We start from the raw sequence: 13,123 nt of genomic DNA, 5'->3' as shown, positions 1-13,123 counted from the left end.
ATTTTCCTTCTCTTTTTGGTAACTTGCTAGTGTTAGGGAAATTCTTAAATACATTAAAAGAAAGGAACAAATAGACAAGAAGAGTTATTTCTAGTTCATGTTTCAGGGTGGGGCTGCTTTTATGTAATGGAGTAGTGTTACTGTGACAAATGTTCTTTGGGCTTTATCCTTTTTTACTTTTCTTATATGACACTTTTGTCAGTGACAGGTGATTGCATGTGATGCTTTAGATGTCAGAAGCATATGTGGGATGCATTTATTTATAGCATCCCAATTTCAGTTTTTCCTGTCAAAATAAATGTGATTAGTTATGTCAAAAAGCATTACTTTCACCTGCAATATTATAACCTCAAGTACTCTAGTTCAGATTTGATTTCCTAGTGATTTCTAATCTCATTTAGACCAGTGGCTTGGTTTGCTTTGGAACTAGAAGACCCTGAAGAAGAGTAAAAGTTCTCTGTAGAGAATCAGCCTTTTCTTTTTTTTTTCTTCTTTCATTTAAGTAAACCATAGGAATAAAGGTTATCTTGAATGGCAAAGAATTATTTTCACTGTAACTATTAACAGATACCAAAAATCTTTAAATCTCTGTCTTCTATATAAGTGGAAGGTGATAATAACTTTTTTCCCATTAGATTACTTTGTAGCCAATGTGACAGCCTTGCTTAGGATATGAGGTCATCTTATTAGAAAACCTGATTAAAAAGGTCTGAAATAGAATTACTTTTCATATGAATAAAGCAGGAATGTCTTGAAATACATTAGAAAAACAGACAAACTGTGGAAAGTAATTTTCTGCTTACTGTTTAATTAAAGTAGAGTTTTGTAATCTACAGCTTAATTAGAAAAAAAAATAAATGTATCATTTTAGTTTGCTGTTAATTGTCTATAAAGTGGAAGACAATGATTGCAGTATTACTTTGAAGTGTTGTCCTGAGTATGATAACATCAGCTTTTCAAAAAATTGTTCTGATTCCAAATTGTCTTAAATACATATATATATATATATATATGTAAAGGCCAGTCATTTTATATGAAGACTGTTTTTGTAAGTATTACAATGTCAGCAGACCCTTGGTGTACCCTTTTCCCACATGAATATGACTAAACTGCTGCTTTAGATGACAAAAGTGAAACTGTCCCTAGAGAGTAGCTGAGGAGTACAACAAAAAAAAATTCTGTATAGAATATGGGAGACCAATTATAAACAGTCTTTCTGTGACCTTACATGCTTCAGATATCCTCATTAACACAGCACAGATCACATTTCCATCATGTGGCACAGCAGATGTCAGAGTAAAGAGAAGCTGTGACTCTGCAGTGTAAATACCTAAAATATAACCAAGCTGCAGATTAGCAAAAACCAAACCCCTATTTTTAGTCACTACATTAAAAAAAACGCAAAAAAACCTTAAAAGTATGTTTAAAGTTCTGGTCACCCATATGCTGAAAATTATGGCCTTTATATAATACAATACAGCAAAGCTTAGGAAAAAAAGTCCTTATTTGACATAGGGAAATATGAATTATGGTGGAAAATTTTGTGCTTCAGTGTTAGCCACCACAATATTTTTTAAAGCAAATAAATTTACTTGAAAGAGGAAACATTAAAACTTGTGATTACAATTTAAATCAGCAAAATTAGGCATATATTTGGTTCAGTCTAAGACATTGCTTTATGGTTGGGACTGTCTTATCCAAACTGAGATGCCTCATCTTCATCAAATCTAGGTTAGCTTTTGTGGTGGTAATTATTATCAGTGCCCACTCGTTAGAAAGATCTTATAGGAAATATCTTTATAAACATGTAAAAGGGTAGTCAGGCCCTATTGGCTTTCTCCTTTTCCCCACTGGAATTATGGAAATAAGATAAAATAAATCCAGATGTGTTTATATGAGTGTTATGGTCTTGCTATTTTTAGTATCTATGCTCACTTTTGGGTCACTGACCTTCCAGTTTACAGTTGTTTGTTGAACTCACGTTCTCTGTGTGACAAACTGGGTGGGCTTTTTCTACAATTGTGTACAATTATGGGACAGGGTAATTCATGGGTAGATGGATAATTCATGACCAAGAATTCCTGTAAAAATATGACATATGCTGTGTGTGTAAAGACACTAGAATCAAAGTAGAATACTTCTAATTTGGTTTAATAAAGAATGTAACAGCTTACTGAGATGAGAGCTTACTGTAATCCTTTAGACTTTGTCAGTCTGTATTATACGTGTAGTGAAATCACAGCATCAGTCTTGCATTGACACTTCAGACACCAATATATGAGTCTTACAAAGCCTATTTCTTATCTTGTAATTCATATCCAATTCATTATAAACTGTGGGAGAAAAGTACTTGTGTTTCAGACACATATATGAAAACTACATATTAAACCACTTTTACATCTACTTTTTGTGGCTTTTGTGCTGTTCATGCAAGAGCAGGTTTGAATATTTAGATAATATTTTCCAATCAGGACTTGAAGGTCATTGTGCATTCTGTGTTGTTCTTAATAAGCTTGATATTGACATCTTTTACCATGGTACTTATTTTCTTAAAATGACCTAAAAAAATAATTGAATTTTGTGTTTTAGAAAGTTCGTGAGGCTACTGATATCTATAAACTCTTAGGATTGCACATTTTGTAATAGCTTAATATATCAAGAAAAGTAGTTGAATATTATTTTCAAATAAAACACTTAAAGTTGAGTAGAAAGCACAAAAAAAGAATTCATTGTACTGAATATGAGTCTAATTGTGCCATTTGCTGATACAATCCTGTGCTGGCAAGGACAAGATGAAAATATGACATATACATAAAAAAATGAAGGCTGGAAGATGAATAGGCCTTCTAGGGAGTTGATCTTTACAGATCAGATAAAGATGCTTTCAGTCTGTGCTGCATCAAAGGCTGCCTTTCAGAGATAGTAACATGAACTTCGAAACTGGGGACAAGACCTTAGAAAATAGAGAGTTTTGAGATTGACAGGCAGCTGGGCTTTGGGTCTTTTTTAGTTATTGATTTGCTTTTCTATTATTTGTGTGTGTGTTTGTCTGTGTATAATCTTTCATAATCTCTTTATAAGTTAAAGAAGGGTGGTGGAGTGAATTAACACTTGCACCTTATCTAGCTATTCAATAGCTGTCTTTCTTGGAAGGTAACCTTTACTTTTGAAAGATATAAGGAAATCTAGTGGAAAGTGCCTCCTGACTCCTTTAGAAGTTTGATTAAAGTTACTTATTTGTGAGCAGTAACTGATTTTCAAAGGGTAATTATTTTTTTAATTGATGATCTAAGTCTTCTGGAAATTCCTGGAATTCCTGGAAATATTGCACCCAACTAAGAAAAAAGAAATTAGAATAATAATAAAAAAATAGAGATAGAAAGAATTGTTCAATCTAGGAAAATTTATTAAACAAATTACACGTTTAAACAAATGTTTCGAAGCACCCTAAATTTGACATCAGCTACTGTGTCAATCACACTGGCTAAATCTGGCCTCAGCTCCTCTGATCCCTTACTTAAAAAGCACCATCACACAGCTGTCAGGCATCCTCCAAAGGGCATGAATAGATGCTACAGCATTCTGTTAGCCTTTGCAGCCCTCTCTCCCTGGTCGTGGTTTCTCAATTTATTTACTACTTCAGAGTAAATCTGTGTTCTCCAGCAGACTACACCAAGTAGGGTTCTTTAAATACACTAAAGTAAGCCAGAACATTTCTGTTACATTAGTTTTGTTTCTTTTTCCATTTTTAGTGTTCTGCTTTTTCTACTCTGTATCCAAAAAGATCCTATTAAATAGAGCTTCATTCAAGGCATGAAAACACCTCCCAGCTTTCATCTGTACAGCAAACAATACAGAGGGCATGGAGGAAGAAATTATTAAAAGCTAATATACAAGAATATTGTTTTAAAAATTTTTTCTTATTTACTTTACGCATGAAAATTGACATCTCAGGATTTTAGTATTTGCTGGAGAAACCTGTAGGGAGCTGCAATGGGTCGTGGTGTTAAAGAAGCTGTTGCCTTATTAAACCCTCATTGTAATGAGAGGGAAAATGGGAAGCACCAGGTGTCAGCCGGCTGCTGTGCAGCTTCTCTGTCAGCATTCTCCAGAGACTCCTCCATCAAAACAGGGGAGGCCAGACCTGGCATTTGCATACCTCAAAAGGAAGCAGGCATGATTTCTTTGAGAGATGAAAAATTAGTCTCTCCTTGTGTCACAATAAAAGGCACAAGTGACTTGAGTTTGTTTAACTGCCTCACTATTTTTGGCCGAAGAGTGTTGACACAGGGTAATGAAATACATTCTAAATATACATTCCAGCTAAAGTATTGGATACACCGGAGATAATTTTTTTTTAAATGATCAAATAACTGGAACAACAACAAAAAATACTGACTTTTTGACAGTAGAGCAAAATGCAAAGATTCTTCAGATAAGCAGTGATGAATAAATCAAAAAGTTATCTCAGCCAGTTGCTGGAACCTGTGTGCATGGGTCTGTCTTGTTGTCATGTGTACTTCCATTATGGTGCTGGGTTTGGGGTTCTAGGAGTCAAAGAACAACTGTTTTCTCTTTGGTATTACTGTTCCTTAAACACTTGTCTTGGACTTTTGTTTGAGCTTGATTACCTTTAACAGAGCTCTGTACACATGCCCTGAACACCAGCCTCTCATTTTGGAGGTGATTTTAAGGTGTAAAATGTTGTAGATATTGCATGTAGTTATTTTGTGGTTATTTTTGGAGGTTACTTGGGCAGTTAGGATGTGTTCTAACTGAAAAATTCTAAAGGAGAATAAGAATACAATATCTATTTTGTGAGGGATATTTTTTTTCCTTAATTTAAGATGAGCAAGCAACCCAAAACAACTTCCTTTTTTTTTATTTTTTTAATTTGCTTTAAGCATTTTCACTTTATAGTGCTGATTAGCTAAGAAATCTGCAGGTAGAGGTGAGGAACTTCAAGCATGCCTGCAGTTCTTTCAATGGAAAACTCTTAGTGGTGTTAATAATTAGTATATATTTCTCTCCATAATCCATCTATCATTTAGTGCATTTGAGATTTGCTGCCTTTTGTAGTTCTCAGAGTACCTTAAGGCAATGGAGCAGAGTGTGAAGGAAATCTGAGGGCAGTGTTAACTGCAGCTATTTACACATGTAGTAGGTGTTTTATCTTGCTTTGCTACGATCTGCTGAAATATGACTTAATAATCTCGAATTTATCAGAGGATATACAAATTTAGATGCAGAACGGGCTAGATTGAGTGAATAAATTAGATGGACAAAGTTGTTCTAGTATGTTACAAAAAATGAAAATGCTGTAGATGTTTGTCCAGTGCAGTCAAGAGAGAGTTGGACTGTGCTTTTTTCCAGTCTAATGTATGAAATTATATCAGTTTTTCTTTGGTTAATGTAGTGCTTGGTTACTGTGGATGTAACACAGTAACACTCCAGTAAGCAGTGCCTGTAAGGTGCTGTTAGCTTTCTGTTAGCTAAGAATCATTTGAATTTACAATAAAACAATTGAGTGGTGACACATTTTATGGCAGTAGAGCACACGTTTGTTGAGGTTTTTTTCTGGTTTTAAAGAATGATTTCAAACCTAAAAATAAGGAGAATATCCTAAGTTCTGATTCATGGTGTCAATCATTGTGGTAGATGTCAGAGCAGGGAGAGGAGTTGCCCTCAGGGGATGAGGCAGTGCAGGCAGCTGCAGTCTGGGAGAGGTCTGAGGTGAGGTTCTGACAGCACCATGTCTGGAACTCCAGCCTTCATGGCCTTGGTGGTCATATTCCTTTTGGTGTTTGCAAGAACTGACAAGGTGACTCAGCTGAAAGTGTGACTTAGACACCAGGTCTTTTGTGTGGGATTGGTCTGAATATTAAAAGGGTCATCAGACTTATTGTTATGCAGTGAACATTTTCATCCTTACTTGTCTGGTGGACATCGTCAGGCTGTGTCTGATAGAAAGGGACCCCTAAAAACAGTTGCTAAAAATTTTATTGGGCTGTAAAATAATTGATTTCCAAAAGTAAATCATTCAACAATTAGGACATGTCTGAGTCTACAAGAACTACATTCACATCAGGTAGCTGCTTCTTCAGAGTGAGCTGGCTTGCTTCAGGGAGGGGTGGATCTGTGAGATGGGGGATCAGTGTTCAGCTTAGCTGGAGAACATGCATCACCATGGTAACTTCTATATGCAAAATTGTAGTAAAGTCCTAAGAATTGTGTCCAAACAGCTTTTTTTCCCAAAGATTTCAGATTTTGTGTGAGGAGGAACAGACCATCCAGTCTAATGGGTGTATCTGTACAAGAGATTGATTTGAAAGAGCAAATTCCTGTACGCTGTGCTTTGCTTCCTGTGAGGCTAAGTGAAAAGACTGGATTTTATTCAAAGTATTAAATAGGGGAAAAATGCCCTCTAGAAACATGTCTGTTACTTTCCAGCTACTAATTTAATCCATGAAATCAGACTCCAGCTAGTCCCAAATTTTTTGGGACTTTCTATGTGTCCCTAATATCACAAAGCTGTTAGTAGTTTCTATAATTGGAGCTAAATGATATAATAGAGAAATGAAAGTCCATAACATGGTGTTTTAATATTTTAATATGTACTTGTCATTAGATAGTAGATTAAATTAATGCACATAAGACAAAGTAGTGTGCATAGAGGATATTTTCAGCAGGATGTTGATGGATTTTGAACTTAACTAGAACTTCTTGAATTATATTGGAGTGAGGGTTAAATATTCTAATGCATTACAGTACTTAAATACCAAATAATACAGAAAAAAAAAATTTTAGATTAGATCGGTCACCTTGACTCAAATATACATAATTTTCAAGTAAATGCAAAAAGTATAGATATAAAATATATATAGAGAAAACATGCATAGGAAAAAAGTAAAAGAGAATGACTTTTCTATGTGAAGAATCAGTTAAGACTAAAATTTATGTCCTCTCTCTCTTTGTTCTTCAGCGCCTTGCTAAAGAAGCAGAGAAGTACCAGGCATCGCATCAGTGGAGGGATGAGTTTGGGGTAAGCTTCAGTTTTTCTCCTTTTAACCTTCTTTAATTTTTCCTCTTTGAAATGTTACCTGTAGTCTTACAATATGTTGTTTATGTATCTAACTACAGAAGGAGTTATGAATAGGCATGCTATTTAATTCAGTAAACAGAGTCTCAGTCAGGGTGTCTAGAGAATAAAGTGAACTTTTCCCTTTAGAAGCTCACAGGGAGCTTCACAGACCCAGGGATGTAGCTCTGAGTTGTACACAAGACATCTGTTTATTTTGACAGACAAGGAATGATTACAGAGAAGACATCTGAGTGATGGTTGCTATCAGTTAAAAGTGTGCTTATTCCAAACACTGAAACAGAATCATAGAAAAGGCTTTTACAAATTGTCTTTTTCTTATATAAAGGGAAAGCAAAAAAAAAAAGCAAGAAAGAAAAATACAGAAGGATTTGGTTATCTGCATGACTTGGGAGTCAGAGACTTTTTAAAAAATACCATTCCATATTTTAATAACTTTATATCTTCTTTCAGTATTCTAGTACTGCTGAAAGAGGCTCCAACCGGGACAAACATTAAATTGTCTTCTTTAGTCATTTCAGGCTTTACTGAAAAAAAGCGACATGATTCTAAAATGTACAATATTGATTTTTTATTAACATTCTGATCAAATTAATATTGTGCTGCATGATTATAAGCCTCTTAATTTTAATTTGTAGTTCCAGGCTGACTCAAAGTTACTTATTATGCCTTTATTAGATATTCCTTCAGACATAAAAGCAGATGATGCTTTTACATGATGCTGCTGCAAACCTAGACATCCCTGAGAATCACAGTGGCACACAGTTAAATGCGCAATGGTTTTCTAAGAATGTTATTGTGGTTTAACCCCAGCTACAAGTAAGCACTGCACAGGCACCTGCTCGCTCACACTAAATCGGGATGGAGGAGACAATTGCAAGAGTAAAAATGGGAAAACTCATGGGTTGATATAAAGACAGTTTCATAAGTAAAGCAAAAGTTGGATGCAGAAACAAAGCAAAAAAGGAATTCCTTCACTACTTCCCATGGGCAGGCAGATGTTCATCCATCCTCAGGAAAGTGGGGCTCCTTTGCCCTTAATGAAGAGTTGTGAAGACAAACATCGTTTTTCCAAAAGCCCACCCACCCTTTCCTTTTTCCTTCAGTGTTGTACACTGAGCATGGTGCTGCATGGTATGGACTGTCCCTTGGGCCACTGAGGTAAGCTGTGCACCCCAGCTCCTCACTGGTAGGGCAGTGTGAAAAGCAGAAAAGGCCTCAGCTGTGCTAAAACACTCCTCAGCAATAAAAAAACACACCAGAATTATCCAGTGTTCCCAGCACAAATCCAAAATATAGCCCATTCTTCATTGTGCTAGCCGCAACAAAGAAAATTAGTTCTAACCCAGTCAAAACCAGCAGAAGTGTTCATTCTGATCCAGTGTTACTCAGGCACTTGGAGATCTGAAAACAGACAAAAAAGCTCCCAAGGTCAGGCCGTGTAATTCAGATAGGAGCGACTGATTGCAGGAGTACAGAGTGTCTGGACACAGCCTGAATGCTTTTAAGTGTGCTCTCTGCACAGGCACAGCTTCCAATACACAGTAAAACAAGAATGCATATTCCACGGAGATGCTGTAACAAGCATGCTGCAGCGACCTTTTCTGCTAATGTGTCTCTCTTGTGACTAGAAAACAAAACCTGCAGGCTTGATGGACTCAGTGCAGAACTGTGTGAATACAGTCAGAATCTCATTCTAATAATTTTGTTTCTACACTACATTCTGGCATCATGTCAACACTGCCTCAGCTTTTGTTTTTATTTTTACCTTTTTTTTCACAGTAGAAGTCAGTCATACCAAAGAGGCTTCGGGTTTTATCTGAGTTCATTGCCAAGGAGATATTTCAAAATAATTTGGAAATGTGATTTTATATTAATGCTGTGGTCCAGGCAAAGGCTATGGTCAGTATTGAATAAAAACAAACATGCAGTTGGATTTATAATAAAGTAACTGCAAACTGAGATTGTACTTCACTGTTTTGAATTTGGATCAGAACAGTGCGCACCATATAATAACCTTGACATTAGGTTATGCAATTAAATTTCAAATAAATGTATTAAGCCTCTTATAATTTAATTTGTTCCATTTTTGCCAGAAGTAATCTTTCTTCTCTTCTGGCCTACTTTTTAGAAAATGCCTGCTCAAATTAGTTTGCACACAGATCTTTCTGATAAACTTAATTTTCACTGGAAGACTCATTCTCCTAATGTCTGTGATGGAAAATAGAACGTAAAACTTTCTGCAGTTCAGGGTTCTTAAAGTACTTCTGATAACATTATGAATGGTCTGTATCATGCTGCATGAGATTCATTTCTCATCCAGGATTGGGTTTTGGGTGATGAAAAACCTTCCAGCAGCATTGCACATGAGTCACTGTAGAATGAAACTCATGGGACAAGCTATTTCTGCTTCTAATGAGCTTGTGATCAGCAATGTCCTTGGCAGTCAGATTGCAGCCAAATAATAGCCTATGGAGTTTTAAGAAGAAAATATCACAAGCATTCCTTCTGGGGAAGTGTGTATGGGCTGAATGGAGTGGAACAATATCCAAAAAAAGGCAAAGAAGACTGACTGTGAGACCGAGGTCTGTACAGAGCTACAGGGATGTGTCAGTCAAAAGACCACCAGGGTGCCTGTTCTAACACCTTATTCTAAATATGAATGGGTTTTGCACAGTTCACAACAAAAGAAATGTGCAAGCATTAAAGGTCTTTGGGTTTTTTTTCAGGTTAACGTAACAGTGTAATAAAAATTCAGCATCTTAGATATGGTTTTTTGAAATAAGCTACTACAGAGAAAAATTCCAGATTTACTCCAACAGGCTTTTTTTTTTTTTTTTTTTTTTTTTTTTTCTTTAATTTCATCTAATAATCTAGTGTAAATACTGTCCAAATTGTCTAAAGAAAAAAAAATTGCTTGTCATTTAGAAAAATAGTTGAGAGATTAAACTGTTTACAGACATGCGGATACACATCTACTAAAATCCCTTTTCTGTACTATTTCTAATTGAATGAGAGTATAATTTCTTCCAATATTTTGGGCACTATAGCATATTTAATTCCAACTACTTCAAGCAGACCAAACAATGAAAAAGAAAACAGAAAACTTAATTTTTGCATCTTTTATAAATCACAGAATCACAGCATAGTTTGGATTAGAAGGGACCTTAAAGCTTGTCTTGTTCTGACACCCCTGCCATGGGCAGGGACACCTTCCACTAGACTGGATTTTGCAGAGCTTCATCCAACCTGGCCTTGAACACTTCCAGGGAACTTCTCTGGGGAACATGTGGCAGTGCCTCACCACCTTCACAGGAAGGAATTTCGTCCTATTGCCTAATCTAAACATACCTTCTTTCAGTTTCATAGCATCATAACCTGTGCTGAATTTGAAGGGACCCATTAGGATCATAAAGTCCTGCTCTTAGCCCTGCAGAGGACCTCCCAAGAGTCACACCCTGTGCCTGAGAGCATTGTCCAAGCACTTCTTGAACTCTTTCAGGCTTGGTTCTGTGACCACTTCCCTGGGGAGCCTGTTCCAGTGCTCAGCCTCTCTCTGGGGGAAAAACCTGTTCCTAATATCCAACCTAAACCTTCCCCAGCTCAGCTTCAGGCTGTTTCCTTGGGTCCTTCACTGGTCACGAGAGTGAAGAGGTCAGTACCTGCCCCTCTGCTGCCCCACATGGGGTTGTTGAAGATCACACTGAGGTGTCCCCTCAGTCTCCTCCAGGCTGAACAAACCAAATGGCCTCAGATGCTCCTCATAAGGATTCTCCTGGCCTTTCTTTGGACGTTCTCTAATATCTCAGTGGGTTTTTATATTGTGGTGCCCAAAACCGCCCCCAGGACTCAAGGTGAGGCCGCCCCAGTGCAGAGCAGTTCTGTGCCTGCTCTCCCAGCTGCCAGGGCACTGCTGGCTCATGTTCAATTTCCCATGGACCAGGATCCTCAGGTCCATTTCTACAGCTGCTCTCCATCCTCTCATTCCCAGTCTATAACACATCTAGGGTTGTCCCATCCCAGGTGCCAGAATCAGGTCCTTGCCCTTGTTAAACTTGATCAGGTTGGTGGTTGCCCATCAATGTGTTGAGGTGTCTCTGCAGGACCTCTCTGCCTTTAAGGGAGTAGACAGTTCCTTTCCAGTTTCATGTCATCAGCCAACTAACTTCGTATTCCTTTGAGTCCTGTGTCCAAGCCATTAATAAAGGTGTTGAACCAGGAGAACCAGGCTGAGGATGGAGTCCAGTGGAACTCCAGCAGTGACAGGTCCCCAGCCTGATGTCCTCCCATTCACTGTAACCTTTGTGCCTGACCCATGAGCCCATTGCTCATATATGGTGTAACTCAGTTATCCATTTTGAAAATGTAAAATTAATTAAGATCATGCATGTTACATATTTACAGTTAGTTTTAGCTAAGTGACAGGAAAAAATAGCATGATGTTTATGGGTATTTTTAACTAATAATTAAATATCAAAATATTTTTGGAAATTATTAATTGATTTACTAAAGGAACAAAGTTATTCAAAGCAATATGAATTTAGAATAATGATTAAGAATACCAAATATCTTCTAAGTTAAAAAGGGAAAAAAAGAAATACTGGATTGCGATGTGTTATTTCCTGATGAGGCATAAAGTTGGTTAAAACAGTTGAATTGCAGTCTCTTGTATGGCCCGAAAATAATACTTACCTCTAAGAAAACTATTAGGTACTAAGAGAATATTTGTGAAGTTTATGAAGGCAAATCAAAAGTGCTTAGCTTCAGGAAAATAAAGAAATCCCATTCTCTGTTTCCTACTCCATTTGTGCTGCCCAATTCCCCAGCTGCCTGTACTGCTGGAGGAATTAAGCCTGCTTGAATATTTTAGATTAAAGCAGTTAAAACTCAGAGGTACAAACCAATATATCTAAATGAAGCAGCCTTGTCAGTTTGAAATTTCTTGTACACTACAGATTGAAAGGGGGATGAATTTGACATTTTTGATTGTCCAATTATTTTTATGGCACAGAGACACATGAAAAAAATGTATGCAAACTGAAAAAAAGAAGGGAGAGTTCTGTAGGAAGTAATTGCTGTTATTCCCCAAATGAATCTTCTACAATTACATTTGATACCACACTTGATTGCCTTGCAATGGTTGGTTAACTAAAGCAATTTTGTTTCCAGTTGGGTTGCTGTATTAATTGTACTTACACATGTATAAACATAAGGGATATCTCATTGGTATTTTAAAAGGGGAGTCTGTATGGATGGCCTATTAACATCCACTTATTTATACGGAGACTGAAACTCAGACTTTTAAGAATTAATTATCATATAAAAATGCCACACAAAAATCTTTCAATATGCTTTATCTTTTAACAGTAGTGTAATTTTATATTATTCTGTGTAAATGATGTTTTTCGACATCTTAGTAATTTTAAGACAGCATTTTCTCTGAAGATAATATGTAGGCTGGTGTTCATGTACCAACCAGGCTTAAAAATAATGACAAAAGGTCATGGGAGTACTACTTTGGAATTATGGTTTGTTTGTTTATATTTTTCTAGTAGAAATTTTGGCTGCATAAAGCTGTAGTGAAAAATTGCTCAGCAAAGAAACAGAAGATGAAAAGGATAACTAAGATAAAACAGGTTTCCTTCTACCAGAGCTGATCCAAGCAGTGACCTGCAAAAGCAGAGCAGTAGTAGGTGTCTCTGTTGTATCTTGCAGTTTGAAGATTTTCAAGACTATCTGTAATTTATTGTGGATGTTACAGCAACGCTAAAACTTCTGTTTCTTAAAAGCCTCAGCTGGAAAACAAACCAACCAACCAACCAACCGTGAAACTTTCAACTTTGGCATGGTTTCATTATAAACAAATTGTGTCCCTTGAAAGAAGGAAAACTCTGTGAAAAAAACAAACTAGAATCCTTTTTTCTCTCTTCTCTTCAGAAAAACTATACAGTTTTCTCATGGTTTTATCTCTGATAAATCTCTTTTGTGCAAAGAAACATCTGTGAGAAATGATACAGTTGAGAC

At 36.5% G+C, this 13,123-nt stretch overlaps 1 protein-coding gene across 3 annotated transcripts in view; it reads left to right on the top strand.

The window, feature by feature from the left end:
- The window catches only part of CACNA2D1 (calcium voltage-gated channel auxiliary subunit alpha2delta 1), a 362,095-nt gene that overhangs the window by 161,958 nt on the left and 187,014 nt on the right, over positions 1–13,123 (top strand). For all 3 annotated transcript variants that reach the window (XM_083859087.1, XM_083859086.1, XM_083859085.1), the window contains exon 4: positions 6,983–7,042. In XM_083859087.1, the coding sequence (XP_083715213.1) occupies positions 6,983–7,042 (60 nt within the window). The remainder of the gene's footprint in view (positions 1–6,982; positions 7,043–13,123) is intronic.

The sequence above is a fragment of the Zosterops lateralis genome (genome assembly GCF_965231275.1).
Source record: "Zosterops lateralis genome assembly, chromosome: 4".
NCBI lineage: Eukaryota > Metazoa > Chordata > Aves > Passeriformes > Zosteropidae > Zosterops > Zosterops lateralis.
The sequence above is the reverse complement of the archived record's forward strand: the minus strand, read 5'-3'. Positions and strand labels throughout refer to the sequence as shown.